The sequence below is a fragment of the Westerdykella ornata genome (genome assembly GCF_010094085.1).
Source record: "Westerdykella ornata strain CBS 379.55 unplaced genomic scaffold EI97scaffold_6, whole genome shotgun sequence".
NCBI lineage: Eukaryota > Fungi > Ascomycota > Dothideomycetes > Pleosporales > Sporormiaceae > Westerdykella > Westerdykella ornata.
In genome coordinates, this window is record NW_022986856.1 from 594,059 (window position 1) to 608,969 (window position 14,911).

The 14,911-nt window shown below is 52.6% G+C and overlaps 6 protein-coding genes across 6 annotated transcripts; 1 reads left to right on the plus strand and 5 right to left on the minus strand.

Annotated features, from left to right (window-relative positions):
* Nucleotides 1–211: 211 nt before the first annotated feature.
* Nucleotides 212–2,828, minus strand: EI97DRAFT_415680 (uncharacterized protein). The gene is made up of 4 exons (XM_033796866.1): nucleotides 1,582–2,828; nucleotides 1,297–1,534; nucleotides 841–1,244; nucleotides 212–777 (listed from the first exon to the last, which is right to left on the minus strand). Exons 1-4 carry the CDS (start codon nucleotides 2,532–2,534, stop codon nucleotides 297–299), a joined length of 2,076 nt encoding a protein of 691 aa, XP_033655457.1. The 5' UTR covers nucleotides 2,535–2,828; the 3' UTR covers nucleotides 212–296.
* A 706-nt stretch (nucleotides 2,829–3,534) lies between these two features.
* Nucleotides 3,535–4,655, minus strand: EI97DRAFT_493138 (putative serine/threonine protein kinase; the record flags this gene model as incomplete). The annotated part of the gene is made up of 5 exons (XM_033802351.1): nucleotides 3,535–3,669; nucleotides 3,708–3,878; nucleotides 3,937–4,154; nucleotides 4,212–4,486; nucleotides 4,561–4,655. 5 exons carry the CDS (start codon nucleotides 4,653–4,655, stop codon nucleotides 3,535–3,537), a joined length of 894 nt encoding a protein of 297 aa, XP_033655458.1.
* Nucleotides 4,656–5,066: 411 nt separating this feature from the next.
* On the minus strand, nucleotides 5,067–7,135 carry EI97DRAFT_415683 (homoserine O-acetyltransferase). The gene is made up of 3 exons (XM_033796867.1): nucleotides 6,988–7,135; nucleotides 6,521–6,911; nucleotides 5,067–6,470 (listed from the first exon to the last, which is right to left on the minus strand). The coding sequence occupies exons 1-3, from the start codon at nucleotides 7,037–7,039 to the stop codon at nucleotides 5,363–5,365; spliced, it is 1,551 nt and encodes a 516-aa protein (XP_033655459.1). The 5' UTR covers nucleotides 7,040–7,135; the 3' UTR covers nucleotides 5,067–5,362.
* A 623-nt stretch (nucleotides 7,136–7,758) lies between these two features.
* EI97DRAFT_457157 (uncharacterized protein) lies at nucleotides 7,759–8,442 on the plus strand (the record flags this gene model as incomplete). The annotated part of the gene is made up of 1 exon (XM_033800795.1): nucleotides 7,759–8,442. One exon carries the CDS (start codon nucleotides 7,759–7,761, stop codon nucleotides 8,440–8,442), a length of 684 nt encoding a protein of 227 aa, XP_033655460.1.
* Nucleotides 8,443–8,726: 284 nt separating this feature from the next.
* Nucleotides 8,727–12,658, minus strand: EI97DRAFT_441210 (3-oxoacyl-synth; the record flags this gene model as incomplete). The annotated part of the gene is made up of 12 exons (XM_033799684.1): nucleotides 8,727–8,858; nucleotides 8,910–10,088; nucleotides 10,162–10,328; nucleotides 10,427–10,604; nucleotides 10,840–10,935; nucleotides 11,021–11,389; nucleotides 11,446–11,712; nucleotides 11,770–11,856; nucleotides 11,907–11,978; nucleotides 12,029–12,136; nucleotides 12,190–12,356; nucleotides 12,607–12,658. The coding sequence occupies 12 exons, from the start codon at nucleotides 12,656–12,658 to the stop codon at nucleotides 8,727–8,729; spliced, it is 2,874 nt and encodes a 957-aa protein (XP_033655461.1).
* A 674-nt stretch (nucleotides 12,659–13,332) lies between these two features.
* Nucleotides 13,333–14,879, minus strand: EI97DRAFT_278499 (uncharacterized protein). The gene is made up of 4 exons (XM_033794338.1): nucleotides 14,761–14,879; nucleotides 14,277–14,689; nucleotides 14,155–14,214; nucleotides 13,333–14,106 (listed from the first exon to the last, which is right to left on the minus strand). The coding sequence occupies exons 2-4, from the start codon at nucleotides 14,462–14,464 to the stop codon at nucleotides 13,443–13,445; spliced, it is 912 nt and encodes a 303-aa protein (XP_033655462.1). The 5' UTR covers nucleotides 14,465–14,689; nucleotides 14,761–14,879; the 3' UTR covers nucleotides 13,333–13,442.
* Between the last annotated feature and the right edge of the window lie 32 nt (nucleotides 14,880–14,911).

Genomic DNA, 14,911 nt, shown 5'->3' on the forward strand with positions numbered 1-14,911 from the left:
GGGGCGAAACGATTAAGGACTGCAGCTGTGTGCGTTTCATCGGTGGCTGTGGGTCGACTTGACTACCAAAGATGGACTTGGGCCATATTCGGAGGAATTGCCACGGCAGCAAGCAACATGTGTTGACCCGTTGCAAAGTGCAGACCAACGGTAGATTTTCCGAGAAGAGAAAAATAGAAAAAGAAAAAGAAAAAGAAAAAGGCCATCTATTATGAAATACTCGTTATAGAGGTGTGCCTCCCTTTATTATTCAGATTTTGTACAACTGCCAGCAAATAAATAATCGTTTAGTATCTCTACATACCCGTCCTTTCCAAATCGTGAGATAGAGGTGCAACCGCCTGTATATCCAGACTACCCGTCCTCACTTCGCCCAGACTCTTGACCTCATACTCACTCTCCCAAGCTCCCTTCTTCATATCCGGCGTCATCTCACACTCACCCGTCGAATCCACCGCCGTCTTCGCACTATCAACACGCCTCCCCATCGCATACTCGGTCTCACCCAGAGTCTCGAGCAGCAAATCCGGGAGCTTCGTATTATCCACCGTCACCGGTACATCATCAGCGAGGTCTTTCCACACGCCATTCCCCTGCGCTTCATGGGCGCGGCGTTGGAGCTGGAAGATGCCGTCCTGGATCCAGCGGTCGAGGCGCGGTGCCATGCTCTTTCTGAATTTGCTGAGGTAGATGAGGACGCGGAGGAGGACTACGTCTGTGAGGACGATGACGCTGGATACCACGAGGGTGAAGACGAGGCCGAAGAAGTTGATGTTACTAGAAGCGTTGATGAGTAAATGTCCAGATTTGGGAGTCGATCTCTGAAACTCAGAAACTTACACGAAACCGCCAGGCTTGCGCATCTTCTGCTTGCTGCACAGCTTGACCTCGCCATCGTCCGAGGGAGGAACGACATATTTGTGCGTAGGCGGCGACCTCACACCGGGCCCAACAGCGTAGTCTGTGATAATGATCTGATGGCTCGCCCAAACAAAGGCTTCCCATCCCTGCAGCTCCTTGATCCACTGATCGTCTGGAAGAGCTGGTATTTCGTTGTCCGAATTCATCAACCGATTGGCCTCGAAACGTTTTGTCGCAATGAGCAGGGCTACAACGTTGATGTGTTGGAGCAGTGATAGGACGGTTTTCTGCGTTATGCTTGCCCCAGGAAAACTGTCGATGGCCTCGCCTCGGAGCGTGCCTGTCAGGTTGGTACAAGATGTGTTGCTGACGCAGAATTGATACTGCATGAATGGTCAGACATAGGTAGGTACCGCACTAAGCACTAGAGCATACCTGCAGAGCGCACCCTACCACTGACCCAGGGAAGTCCGATAGATACCGTGTTTGCCACCCCTGGCTGTAGAGTGATTTCTTCTCCCGATGTGCTAAAAACAGTGGATCGTCGACGGGCTTGTAGTACATGACCTTGTTCTTCATGACCAATTTCAGTGCGACGTCGGCGTCCGGTCGTTGAAGTTCAGGTCGGAGCACAAAGGTATCGTCGGGGAAGGACCCGTATGCGATATCTCCCCTTGTTGCATTGTTAGTGCGTTCGCATTTGCGGACAGTTCTACTTACATCTGCTCGTATGTGCTAGTCGTGTTGGAGAGTAGCGTGCTTTGGCCGAAAGCCAAATCCAGAGGTGGATCCACGCCTGGGCGGCTGCCGTAGAGATACTCAATTCTTTGCTCGCCCGGCCACGGAGTTCCATCTTCCATGGTCGCTGTAGACTCGTTCGTGGTCCGTGTGTAGCCTTCGAGTGGAAGTACCGTACATGTGGACCGTCTCCGGTACTTCATGCGATCGGCCTCGTGGAGGTTCAATCCAAAAGCATCGTTCATGTCGATGAGGCCGGAGTCCAGTGCAATTGCAGGTGAGGCGCACATGCTGTCGTTGAAAGGGCACGGCACCGTCTCCGTGCTGAAGGCGATGTTTGGCCGTGTGAAAATGTTGCACTTGCTTGGTAGACTGCCATTCTGATAACAATCCGGCGCGTAGGACTCCGCAGCTGCGTAGACTGTGGGTCTGTAACTATCCCAGGGCGCTGAACCTTCTGATTTGTCATATGTGATACGTCCGCAATGCGGGCTGTTCACTAAGACTTCGAGGTTCGTGCTAGTGACCACGGACGATGAGAATATACTGACGGCCAGGGAGGCCAATGCGAAGATTAGAGCCGCAGAGAGCTGTAACAACGATCGAGCAAAAGCGTGGTCGCTGATGCCTCTCCAGGCATACCAGAGTTTCACCGAGTCAGCCATCAAGGAGCTCGGAGAGGGGAGGGTCCGTAGAACAGCCTGTTGATGCCGAAAGAGCCCATCGCGTGGTCGTCCATTGGCGCGCACCTGGTGGTAGAAGAAAGTCAAAAGATGCCAGAGGTGGGTCATTCCTAGGGCCGTGACTATGGCCAATATGGCAACGACTATGGCACCCGTTCTGGCATCCGTCGTGATTGTCTGTCCCATGACTGGGCCTTGGGCCAGGTTGACCCAATACCCACGCTTGACGAACCGGGACTCGAGTTCCGACATGGTAAAGTTCGCGGTGTAGCTGGTGGACGGAGGTTGGAAACGCTGTGGCAAGAGGTGCAATCGAGTCCACCAGCGGAGGAGAGGATATATGCAACCTGAGAGTCGGTAATCAAATGCAAATAGCAGGTCTATAATCAGAAAGGCACATGCAGGCAACCAGTCTGTTCCTAGGCCACCAGGGCCTGCTACAGTCTACATCGAATTACGAGTGGCTACCCGCAGGAATTGAAATCTTATGTCTGTCTGACGTCCTTTCGAGCTGAAGGGCTGAAAACCGGACGTACCGAAAGTGGTCCAGGATAGTCGATCATCAAGTCTTGTAGGTCTGGTTCGTGCAAGGTTTTAGCCTGTATCCGTCAGCTCAGGTCCTACATATTACTGGGGCCAAATGTGCGCAATTTAATTGGACTTGACAAACCAGATAGGCGGAACACTACCCCTCGGATTAAGCAGTCGGGGCGAAAAGGGGAGTAGGGTAGGGCGGACCCTGGGGAGTTAAGGTCCAGCCCACGAGTTAATGGAGACCACCACACGAGCCTAAGCAGTGAGAAAGTCAAGGCGGGTTCACATGGCCCACAGGTTGAAATCACCATACTCTCTGCAGCTAAATCCAAACCTTGATTAAATTTGATGTTAGAAAATCGCTATATTTTCGTAACAGACGTTTGGTTGTGCGGGCAGTGCAGGTAATAGTAGGAACTATGATGGAAGAGGAGATGTTAAGGGTGAAGGGTAGACGAACCTGGCCTTATCTTTTTAAGCTCCTATATCTATTGCCACCATCTTTGAAGCGTCTCACTAAAATCCATTTTACTGTGTGCATCCGTGCCTGTGTGAATAACTTCATACATACGTTACCCGGCAAGACCAAACATCCCCTCTTCCGTTCCGCGCGACTGGCGCGAAGCCATACAGGCTTAGACCTGAGAGCTAGCTGGTCATCGAGCGGAAGTTTTCTTCGCCATCGGAGAGCCATGTGGTCCGAGATACCCTATGTTCGTCATGACTCTCTAAGCCATTCATCCTCGAGTAGTTCTTTGGCACTCGGCCGGTCCCTTGGGTCAAGTTTCATCAACTTGCACAAGAACACTTTGTCTTCCGTCGTGACCTCCTCGTCCTCGACTAGTATGAACGGCTTCCATAGCCCATTATCTTGACATAGTGCTGCAGGACGATACATTTGGCCCATCTATCCTCGTCGGCAATCTCCTGGAATCTCGTATGCCATGGGCCGAAGAAACTGATTTGCTTGATGAAAACATGGACTAGATATTCTTCATCTTCGGGCTTGAACTCAGCGGGCTTGAAGATATGAAATTTTTTCCCCCAGATCAAACTTATAAGCTTGTAAACATACGTTAGCACTCGTTACATTATCCGTAAAATACGCAATCTAACATACTGTAGCGCCCAAGGACCGTACATCAGTCGGTGTGCACCAGCGGAGATTCAGGGTGGCTTCTGGGCTGCGGAACATTGCAGCACCAATAAGTTCTCCATCTTCCTTTGGATTCACGTTAGGAGGAATTCGGTAGGCGTCGCCGCAGTCACCAAGCTGGACGTCACTAAATCTGCCAGGCCCGCTGCCGTAGTTCACGAGAATGTTGTCGGGTTTGATATCTACCGCTAGGTTAGCAATGTATCAACCCATGGAAGTGCTTCCAGTCAAAGGCTTGCCTGTATGCACGTATCCAGCGCTGTGAAGCGCATCTAATGATTCGAGAATCCGTCTCGCAATGAATTCAACGTCGGATTTCTCCAACTGCCTCTGGTTCGAAGCACGTAACGAATGGTCATCCAAGTATTTCAGGCCTAGGCAGGGTGGCTCAAGGATCTCATCAAGTAACGGACGGATAGATGGCTGACCATGGAAGCGCTTGAGAACGTCGCGTTCGTTTTCTAAACGATAGGTTGGTGCGGTCTTCACAACAACCTTTCCCATCTTGCTCTCACTGGTGAACTCTAGTCATTACTGAGCGCGAGAAGACTTTTTTCAGAAGAGGTCGAACTAAGTGAGCAGTCTTACATTGCAGTCCATGCATGCTCATGGAGTTTCTCCGAAAGGCAGTAAGAACCAAGCTTGCCTCGGAGGTATTGCCCAGCTTTTAGAACAGAAGCCATAGCCAAGAGAAATACTAAGACAACTCCTTAGATGGACGCGACAGAGACTAAGGCGGACTAGGCAAACGGTAGAGAAGCGACTGAATAGATAGCAGCAGAGTTGTAGGCTGCCAAGCATGCTACCTACCCTGCAAGCCACAGCTTACATATTTCAGCCCGGTTTGGCCCGGGTCTCCTAGCATAACTGACACTTCGAAATGATACAGTGTCGTGCTAAAGGCGGCAGAGGAATTGGGTAGTGATGGGTTTGTCATAATCCTTCCTCTAGGAAGCCCGTGGAGGAGTCGCGTCCGGTTCATCCAGCCTTGCAGGTAGGGCGAGGATGCTTTACAAGCCAAAAGCGTCCCCCCTGCAGCATCCTTCTTCCGAGAATGGAAGAACAAGGAGCAATACAGCGTAATGATTCAAAATGAATGATATCTATGCATTGAATCTATTTCATAAAATAACGGCGGAGGGGTTGAACCTCACATGCAGCCAACTGCTCCAGATCTATCCCAGGGCTTCTTTCAAGCATATGCCGAAACCCAGACAGTACTCCCCTTCTTCATACTCCAACACGCCGATATGCTCCACAAGCGCCACCAAATGCCGGATATCTTTCATAGTTCTCAAACAATGCGTTGCCGACCATATTCAACAGGTGCCAAGAGTTGCATGAAAAAGTGTCTCCGAACTCAAAAATCTTTTAACGGTCCTGTCAGAACCTACCAAGCCGTTATATCTTCCACCTCGGCCTCTCCAAAAGTACTTGACTTCGTCGCCTCTAGCCCGGTATCTGGATTCGGACTATCCAGGCGCGGCGTACGCGACATGATGTCAGGAAGAATATCGTTCAAAAAGCCCAGCAGGTGCTTGTTCACCTGCTCAAACTCCAGCAAGAAAGCGTCATGACCGTCGGGCGAGTCGATGGTCTTCAGAGTGGCCTTGGGTATATGTGCTGCCAGCTCTTGTTGCTCGGCAAAGGTAAAGAGTCCGTCCGACTGGATTCCTAATATGAGAGCGGGCTGTTCAATGAGAGACAATGCGTAGTGTAACGCTGAGACGGGATCCAGACTGCTTGGGTCTTTGCCCTCCGGGTACCGGTCTCGAGAGACATCGTGAGTATCTAGCTTACGGGAGATGGCAATGTAACAGTTTGCGTCGAAGCGCTTGATAAACTTTTCTCCTTGGTACCGTAAATAGGACTGAGCCGAGAAATACGTCGGAGGACGCCTGTTCGGCAGAGATGTTGTGGAATCATTCTTCAAGGGCTCGGATTCTGGTCTTGCGGGAGTGGAGGTCCCGGAGTTCGAGGCACTGTGGAATTCCAGGTCTGTCTGGGTTGCTGCATTGACAGGCAATGGGGCTGTGCTGCTCGTGCGAGAGCCTCGCGGTGACCTTGCATGCTTATGTCCCTCATTATGTATTGCCCAGTGCTCATGGGCGGGTGAAGTAGGCCGAAGAGTTCCAGTGATATTCTGTTTACGTGATAGATCAGGGGTATTCCTTCCGAACCGCGATTCGAATGAGTCCCGACTCCGGTACGTCAGGAGGGCAGACATACGTGCAGCTCCCAGTCCAGTAGAAGGAGGATCGTCGAAGGAGTAATATCCATCGTCGTATTTGGGATCGCTGTAGATGCTCTGCCGCTGTGCTTCGCCCCAGCTGATTCCCCAGGCGCTGTAGCGAGCAGAAGTAGCAATCGCGACTATGCTCCTGACGTAGTCCTTACCGAAGTATGCAAACTCGAGGACAAGCATACCGCCCATGGAGCCTCCTATGACCACGGCAATCTGTTTCACGCCCAGATCGTCCAGGATGAGTTTGAAGATACTGCCTATGTCAGCGCCGTCTACAGACGAATGTTTGCTGGGCAAGCTCACTTGACATCGTCCCTGACGGTGGTCAGAGGGAACTCGGGACCATATAGGCCTAGCGACGGGTCACCATCTTTGGCGGTGACGGGACTCGCGCTCCCGTAGGGACTCCCGAGACTATTCAGGCACACGACAAAGAACCTAGAGAGATCGAAGGCCTTCCCCGGACCTCCCAGTAGCGGGCCCCACCAGTCTCCCACGTCTGCACTCCCTGTAAGGGCATGGCATATCACCATGGCGTTGTCGGCGCTTGGCGAGAGGGTGCCATATGTCTTGTATGCGACGGGCACATTGTGAAGGACGACACCCGATTCGAGGGTGAACTGGGGCACAATGGCAATGTTTTGCTCGGGAACTAGGTTGACAAACGGGTTCTCTGGTTGCTCCGTGACTCGTCCTGCATAACAAGCGTCAGCGCCGACCTGTATGTTTGCCATGGAAAAAAAAGTGCGTGGAGGGAGAAGGAGACATACTATACTTGAAAGCGCCATTTGTGGGCTGTCCGGAGGCGTCGGGGGCGGGCATTATGAGGGAATGTTAGGGCTGTGGAGTGACTGAAGTCTCGAGCCTGCGCTCCCGGTGAAGTGGAGTCTTCATTTTGGCGGGGAGGACTCGTTTCTGCTTCAATGCGCATTCACAGTCAACATCGGCCGCTAGCACCAGAAGAGCCCTGGTCTTGGCAAATGACGTGCTCGGCATAAATAAAGTCTGTGACTCTTCGGCCACCTTTGCAACCACCATCACCAGTCACCCCCCTCATTGTCGCATTGCCGGCAGAGAGTCATCAGAGCATGTATCTGTTTGCTATGTTTGCTGATTGAGAATACCCTGCTTCGGCCATCTAAATAAAGCTCCTCTCAATGCTGCTCGTCAACGTCCTCCAATTCCGCACTGCTGCAGACAGCAGCATCAACGTCAAGTTTCTGGTTTCGATTTCCAGTTCTCCAATATAGGCCTCCATCATGGATTTCCAATGTAGAATTGCCACACTTACCGCTTACTCTAGGTTTGTGTTGTACATCCCAACAAACAACCGAGTGTCACTATGCTACACCTCGCAACAAGCAACGGATCCGAGCTGATCATCGCTGAGGCGCTCTGCAAACCGATCGCGAACAGGATTATCAGTCTTTTTCGCGTTTGTAACCTTGACGCTCATATAACTCCGGCGGTCGACATGGCGAGTCTTACTGTGTGCATCAGATGTGAATTCATTCAGCGCGTTCTCCCCCGAGCTGCTGGCCATGACCTCCATCATGCAATTTTCGGAGCCTCTTCCAACTTCATTCCCTGCGCGACGCCCGTCCGATTTCCAATCATCCAGCATCTCCCCCTTGATAGCACAGGCGGAAGAGTTGAAGCGAAGGAAAACGCATCCGCTTCCTCTCGCAGCCGCCCATCTCTACTCCCGGCACCCATCGCCCCCTAGGTCCACCTTCTCAGCTTCTGATCATCCGGTGCCTTCTGTAGAGGGCGACTGCACACAATCGCCCTCGCCGCCACCAAGTCCGCGGCATCGCAAGAAATATATATTCCGTGATCCTCGCCGTCGAGCTGCATACCTGAAAGCACGAAAGGAGCGGGACTTCACACCACCGCTCTTCAAGTCCGACTCTGGCTCTGAGAGGCCTTATCTCCCCTTGCGGAAACAGTCGGCCTTCATTAAGGACGAGGATTTGTTGTCTCAATTGGAAGCGAGAGCTGATACTCCGCATGTCAGCGAGATGCTTCCAGGTGAAGATGCTGGTGTTCAGGAATCAGCGCAGGAGATGGACATGCCGGAGCTGGGTTTAGATGACGAGCCCTTCATTACCGATGATGAGCAGGCGCTGCATCCGGCTCAGTCGTCCACCAGCCTGCTGACCGATGACGTCTGTCCTACGTGTTCTATTGAAGAAGTCCAGTCCATCATGGCAAGGAACACGTGATGGAGACGAGTGTGGGAAATGCTCGAATGTATGGACGCTCGCAAAAGGGCAATTGTACCTGCCATCCTTTCGGTTCTGTTCCATTATCCATCTGAATTCATTCTCTAGGTGATTTCTGCCTTTCTCAAGCTTATTATTCTTTACAATCAGAAGTTCGTTATCACGCTTCTTGCACCTATGATCTTGTCAAAATCAACCCGTCTTTTGCAGATACTCAGCCCAGTGCTCTTTGGAAGTATCCGGCACGTCGAACACTCAGAGCATGGTTTCACATCTTGCACCCACTAACGAGCTGCGTATTTGGTACCGAGTGCGCTCAGAGCGTCTAGCATCAGGAGTTCATAGATGAAGCGAGGAATTGGATTCAGCGCCAAAGACGGGAAAGGAATCGAAGAATTGGAGGGGTAATAGTAGATCTATATAACGTCGTTCTACCATGATAGTACTCAGAACCACTATCACCTTACTCCCGACCTCCCAGCCACAGGCCCCGTATCCCCCTCCCTCTCCAAAGGTCTAACATTGATCTTCCTATCCCGCTCCTTCCCATCCCCATCTCCACCACCATCCTCCGCCTCCCCCCTCCAGCCCTCCACATCCTCACTTTCATCACCCAACATCTCCCCCCTCCTCCTCCTCTTCCTCTCCCAGCCCCTCTCCACCCTCCTCCTCCAAGGCCCATAAACAACCACACTCACCCCGCCCACCAGCACAAAAGCACCACAAATCGCCCCACCCACGACATCCCACCGCTCCCCCAACCTCTCCACGCCCCTCCAGAACGCTCCCCCATGCCCACCACCACCACCAGCAGTATCAGTATCAGGCTGCACAACATTCAACGCCAGATTCAAAAACTGCACCACCCCAATCGCCACAGCAACCACGACCGTCACCCCCGTCAACACGATGCTATAGTAACAAACCGCTATCTTGTCCCTGGCGAGCTGCGTGCTGGTATACAAAGCCATCATGAGCGCGCCGTCGGCCGTATCGAGGAGCGCCATGCCCGCCGTGAAGAGGACGGGGAAAACGAGGATGAGCCAGATGGACGTGCCCCTCGCGGCGTGGATGGACGATATACCCAAGATGGCGATCTCGCTGCTCGTGTCGAAGCCCAGGCCGAAGAGGATGCCTAGTGGGTACATTTTCCAGGGCCGGTCGATGAGGGTGAAGAGTTTGTGGAAGAGATGGTACAGCACGCCTGCGCCTTCGAAATGCATTCCCTCTTGTTCTTGTCTTTGTCCTTGCTCTTGCTGGGCTTGTTCTTCCGAGCCAGGTTCGGCGGCCAGGAGGAGCCGGCGCATCTGCTGTACGAGTTTGTACAGGATCCACATGTTCACGATGCCCAGCAGCGTGAGGAAGGCGGCGCTCACGCTCGTGCCGACGATGCCGCCCACGCGCTCGAAGTCGTCGAAGCGCGAACTCACGGCCGCCGCCGTGCCGGCTACGACGAGCGAGGTGACGATGACGATGGTGCTGTGGCCGAGGGAGAAGAATAGCCCCACGCTGACGGGCCGCTGGCCCGAGGCGATGAGGCGGCGTGTCATGAGGTCGATGGCGGAGATGTGGTCGGCGTCGAGGGCGTGGCGGAGGCCGAGGGTGTAGGAGAGGAGGGCCGTGGAGAGGAGCGGGGTGTGGAAGTGCTGTGGGAGGAGGTTAGCTAGAGTTCGAGGTTGGAGAGGAATCGATCTATGGGAGAAGAGGAATGCTGCTTACAAGCACGACACCGACGACTGCCCATACGACGACATTGACGAGGATCAGAGTTACGATGATGGCTATGGCGGGGAAAGGCAGTTTCCTGAGATAAGGGACTCGCGAATGGTATGTCGACGCCTTGTTGGAGAGGGAATCGATCAGCGAGGGCTTTCCATCTTCCACATCTAAAGCTAGATGTGTGGGTGAAGCTTCATTCATTGTATGCCTCCGCTGCTCGCATGCAATTGGAAGTCCAACAGGACAAGAGAAAAGAGAAACGGACGGACAGCGACTATCAGGAAAGTCGCAATGGGCGAAGGACGCTGAATATACGTGAAATCAAGACATCTGCACAGGCATGCCAACTGGGCAGGTGGTGGGGTATCGTTGCGGTGGTCCCTAGAAATTCGGGTTATCTCGAGTTTTGAGGGTGGGGTAGCTTGGAGCGACTTGCAAGGGATCTATGCAAGCAGATATACGTACCTATGACAGCGATGCATTACCAATGCGAATCCTGGAAATGGGGAATTTGGTAAATCCATGTCATATTTCTCTTGCCGAGTATTGCAATTGCGTCTTTTTGAGGGAATGTAACCTACATATCGTACACGATGTCGATAATTCCTACAGCTTCGTAAAACAAATCGACGCGTTCGTGCCCCCAAACCCAAAACTATTCGACAACGCGACACGCACCTCCTTCTCCTGCGCAACTTTGGCTACATAATTGCAGTCAAAGTCTTCCGGTGGGTCACCGGGGTTATCGAGATTCAGCGTCGGAGGTAGGACATTCTGTCAACGTCAGCGCATTGCTGTCGTGCGGTTTTCTAGGTAAATGGGACGGAAAGTTTTGGGGAACATGGAAACGCGTGCTCACATGATGCAACCCCAGCACCGTGAATATCGCCTCCACACTCCCTGCCGCACCTAATAGATGCCCTACCGCGCCCTTGGTGCTGCTAATATTCACATCCGCCGCCTTGCTCTTCCCCTCTTCGCCGAGCAGCAATCTCTTGATGGCGCGATTCTCGGCAGCATCTCCCAAAGGCGTGCTCGTCGCATGAGCATTGACATAGTCAACATCGCTAGGCTTGATACCTGCATGCCGAAGCGCATGCTTCATGGCGAGATACGGCCCGTGGCCGTCCTCGCGGGGTGCGGTCATGTGGTACGCGTCGCTCGACAGGCCGTAACCGGCGACATGGGCGTAGATTTTTGCGCCGCGGTTTTTGGCATGCTCGAGTTCCTGGGAGATTCAGTACAGTTGTTTAGAAAGATATGCGTATAGTAGGGAATCCTCACCTCCAAAACCATAACACCAGCTCCCTCACCAATGACAAAGCCGGCTCTGTCGCGGTTAAATGGTCTACTTGCTTCCTTCGGTCTATCGTTCCAGTCAGTCGCGAGACCCCTCGCCCTCGCAAAGCCTGCTATGGCAAGAGGATGAATGCAGGATTCCGATCCACCGGCGATCATGACATCTGCGTCGCCGAACTGGATCAGTCTGGCGGCATCACCGATGCTGTGAGCGCCGGTCGTGCAGGCTGTAGTCGCTGCATGGTTTGGGCCCTATGAATGTTAGCATGAATCACTTTATTGGAGAATAGGATTTTCAGTCCGACAAACCTTGAAACCGAAACGCATCGAAACATGCCCCGCAGCAAGATTAATCAACAGTCGCGGAACAAAAAGCGGCGAAACCTTTCGGTATCCCTTCACCATTATCAGTACCAATGATACATCACTCATCCCAGCATACTTACCCCATTCTCATAAGCTACGCTAGTATCATACACATCATCCAGACTCCCAATACCGGAGCCCATGTAGACGCCCTGCCATCGTCAATATTAATTGACGGAACAGGCTGGGTACAACGACGCACCGTAGCTTCAAGCTCCCCTTCCGCCTTGGGGGACCATCCCGCATCCTGCAATGCCTCTTCAGAGGCTACCATCGCATACTGCGCAAAACGGGCCATTTTCCGCTCGTCCTATCCTCGTTAACACATCATACAAGCACCTCAGAGCACCAACAACTACTCACCCCAACCCGCAACCACTCCGCCGCATTCCACCTCCCCTCCCCCCTAGCTCCCTCCGGCACCACACCTGCAACCCGACTGGGTAACGCCGCAAACCGCTCTCCGCGCTCCGCTATAGACACAATGCCGCACTCGCCATCCAGGAGCCGCTGCCATGCCCGTCGGACGCCTAATAAATAGTCAGTCGGTGGCTTCGGGTCAGAAACTCAAAGGGATGTCCTCAGTAGTTGGGAAATAGATTTGCGAGAGTGGAGAAGAGAAAAAGAAAAAGGATATGTCAACGGGGAAAGGGAACAGATGAATGGGATGAATTAATTTAGGTAGTTCAGATAGACGTGAGCGAGATGAGAGAAGGAAGGGGCTTCGAAAGTGTGAGGACGAGAAGGTGTGGAAATGCAGGAACGGCTTTTTAGACTGACCTATGCCCAAGGGCGTCACGAGCCCTAGTCCTGTTACCACCACTTTGCGCATGGCATGTTTGATGGAAGATTGAGCATTTAGGGAATAGGAAGAGAGTGTTCGAGGCTAGGTTAGGACGAGAGCTCCAGCCACAGTTGTTGCACGGCCACACTGTGGCGTATAAAGGGGTCCGCGCGTCTTCAGGTGGTACGGTAGAGGGATATATTTGAGGATCCGGATATGAGGGATTTCTGGTAGTTTGCCGGTATGTTAAGGTTGTCCGGAATAAAGAGGTTGCAGGATAGAGAGACGGAAATAATAGGCATCTCCTTTCCATCAAAAAGTTATTCCCATAGTGGTATTCAAGTGTCGCAAATGAGAGTATTCTACAACGCGAACAGCTGCCGCACTGCGTCAATTGAAGGTGAATTGCACATGATGGAATCCCACTGTCAGGTCAATTCCACCCAGCTTACCGGGAGCGGGTACCACAGGACTATCTCACAAAGTAATCCAGTCACTCTCGTAATGCTGAAGCACCGCGTATCACACCCCCGAAAGATAGCGATAGGACAGATCAAAGTGATGTATAAATGTCGGCAGATGAGAAATCAGCTTCCCATCCACTCATTATAAAATGGTATACGATGACAACCCAAAATCCCTCATTTCCAGTGATTAGATAAACACAATCATGAATCATCAAACTTTTCCCGGCCGCCCAGTTGGACCGGAGCCTATCTAACAGATCCCGAGTAAAAGGTCTATAAGAAAACATAATGGTGGATCAATGCAACTTGAACCAATGACGACAAATAGCGATGGCAGCAGTATGACCGGGCGTATGCGAGTAATCTTACTGCGTCGCAGCACCCGAAGAAGCCAGCAGTTGCTTCAGTGTACCATCAGCGCTCGTGAGGGATGGGATGGGAGATTTTTGGTACTCGAATTTTCCTTCGCATTTGTCGGGGGTCATGGTAGAAGACGGTGGGCTTTTCAGTGAATACTGTTGTTGAGGACTCGAAGGCACGCTGGGATACGTGTATGCCGTAACGAGATCTATCGATCGGGAGCCAGAAGATGAGTAATGCGGGTTTGTCTTGGGCGGTAGTGCTTGGGTTGAAGGAGTATACGGCACGGAAAAACTCAGGGTCGAAGACGGTGTGTGCGAAAGTGAGGGTGTAGTGTAATGGGTTGTGGCGATGGAAGACGAGGCACGGTGGTATCGGGGTCGGACATGTTGCCCACTTGTTTCGGGCGGTACACGGTAGAATTTGCGGAGCCATGCTGAAGCCTCGGTTTCCTTCCCAGGCCTGTCTTCGCTCGACGTGGGATTCTCCTCTGAAGATGGCTCGGACAGGTTCCAAGATGAGCGTTTGGAGAGAGCCATGGGAGTTGTGGGTGTGCGAGGCGCAACAATGTCTGGGAACTGCACGTCCTCGAGAGAGGAATCCATGTAAGGTAGTAAGGTTGGCGAGCAGTGTGGAGGCAACTGTTTGCTGTGATCCTGTCTTTTGCAACTGAATGGGTGTAAGTAGAGGGCGCTACACAGCGGCTGCATGTCTTACCTTTCCGAGCAATAGAGGACAAAGTTGCTTGGCACGATTATCTGCTTTTCACAAGTGGTGCTGCAAACATCAGTATTTATACACACCGCACACAGATAGGCTGATGGCACAAAAGCACATACCAAAATTGCAGGAAGCTGGTTGCCATGTCCTCGGAATCCTCGTACTCGCCTGGATCCTTTGGAGGCGCAACTTTCTTACTGCTGGCGTTGGTGGATCGTTTCGAAAGAGGTGCAGGTCTGGTCTGCCGCGAATGGGCCGGCAGCGTCCTTTTTGAGCCAGAGTGGCTTCTGACGTGATGGGTAGCCATTTCGCTGGGACGGAAAGACGGTGAGTTATAAAAGCCTCACTGGGGGAGTGAGGACAGTGCGCGGTGAGATAGGACGCCCGGTTACAGGCTGATAGCGACTATGATGCTGTCGACAAGGGGATCGGGGAGCAAAGGGCCGGTGACACAACGGCAGTGCTGCGGTGATGGGTTGGGCCGTGATATGACGATGAGGCGGCTTTGTTCAACTCGGCTTATCGCAGTCCCCTGTAGAAACGGTTTTAGCAAGGCACAGGAGGGTGGAGCATATTTCCAGATATCAGCGCCCGCAATCATACCAAAAGGCACCTGCATCGGCACTGCACCGATAACAACGGCTAGCCGGCTCGGGACGACGTTGTCATTTGAAACCGGAGAAGGCCCTTTTGCGCAGGGGCAATGGACGCCAGCTTACTCGCAGCCAGGTGCATCGCCCAAAGGGAAGGAAAT

Bases quoted from the DNA above. Each gene is read 5' to 3' on its own strand.
- EI97DRAFT_415680 (XM_033796866.1), bottom strand. From the start codon at position 2,534: ATGTCGGAACTCGAGTCCCGGTTCGTCAAGCGTGGGTATTGGGTCAAC. The intron at 1,535-1,581 runs GTAAGTAGAACT...CAATGCAACAAG, and splicing joins ACTAGCACATACGAGCAGAT to GGGAGATATCGCATACGGGT. The intron at 778-840 runs GTAAGTTTCTGA...CAACGCTTCTAG, and splicing joins CGCAAGCCTGGCGGTTTCGT to TAACATCAACTTCTTCGGCC.
- EI97DRAFT_415683 (XM_033796867.1), bottom strand. From the start codon at position 7,039: ATGCCCGCCCCCGACGCCTCCGGACAGCCCACAAATGGCGCTTTCAAG. The intron at 6,912-6,987 runs GTATGTCTCCTT...CTTGTTATGCAG, and splicing joins AAATGGCGCTTTCAAGTATA to GACGAGTCACGGAGCAACCA. The intron at 6,471-6,520 runs GTGAGCTTGCCC...TGACATAGGCAG, and splicing joins ACCGTCAGGGACGATGTCAA to TATCTTCAAACTCATCCTGG.
- EI97DRAFT_278499 (XM_033794338.1), bottom strand. From the start codon at position 14,464: ATGGCTACCCATCACGTCAGAAGCCACTCTGGCTCAAAAAGGACGCTG. The intron at 14,215-14,276 runs GTATGTGCTTTT...TGATGTTTGCAG, and splicing joins ACCAGCTTCCTGCAATTTTG to CACCACTTGTGAAAAGCAGA. The intron at 14,107-14,154 runs GTAAGACATGCA...ACACCCATTCAG, and splicing joins GTCCTCTATTGCTCGGAAAG to TTGCAAAAGACAGGATCACA.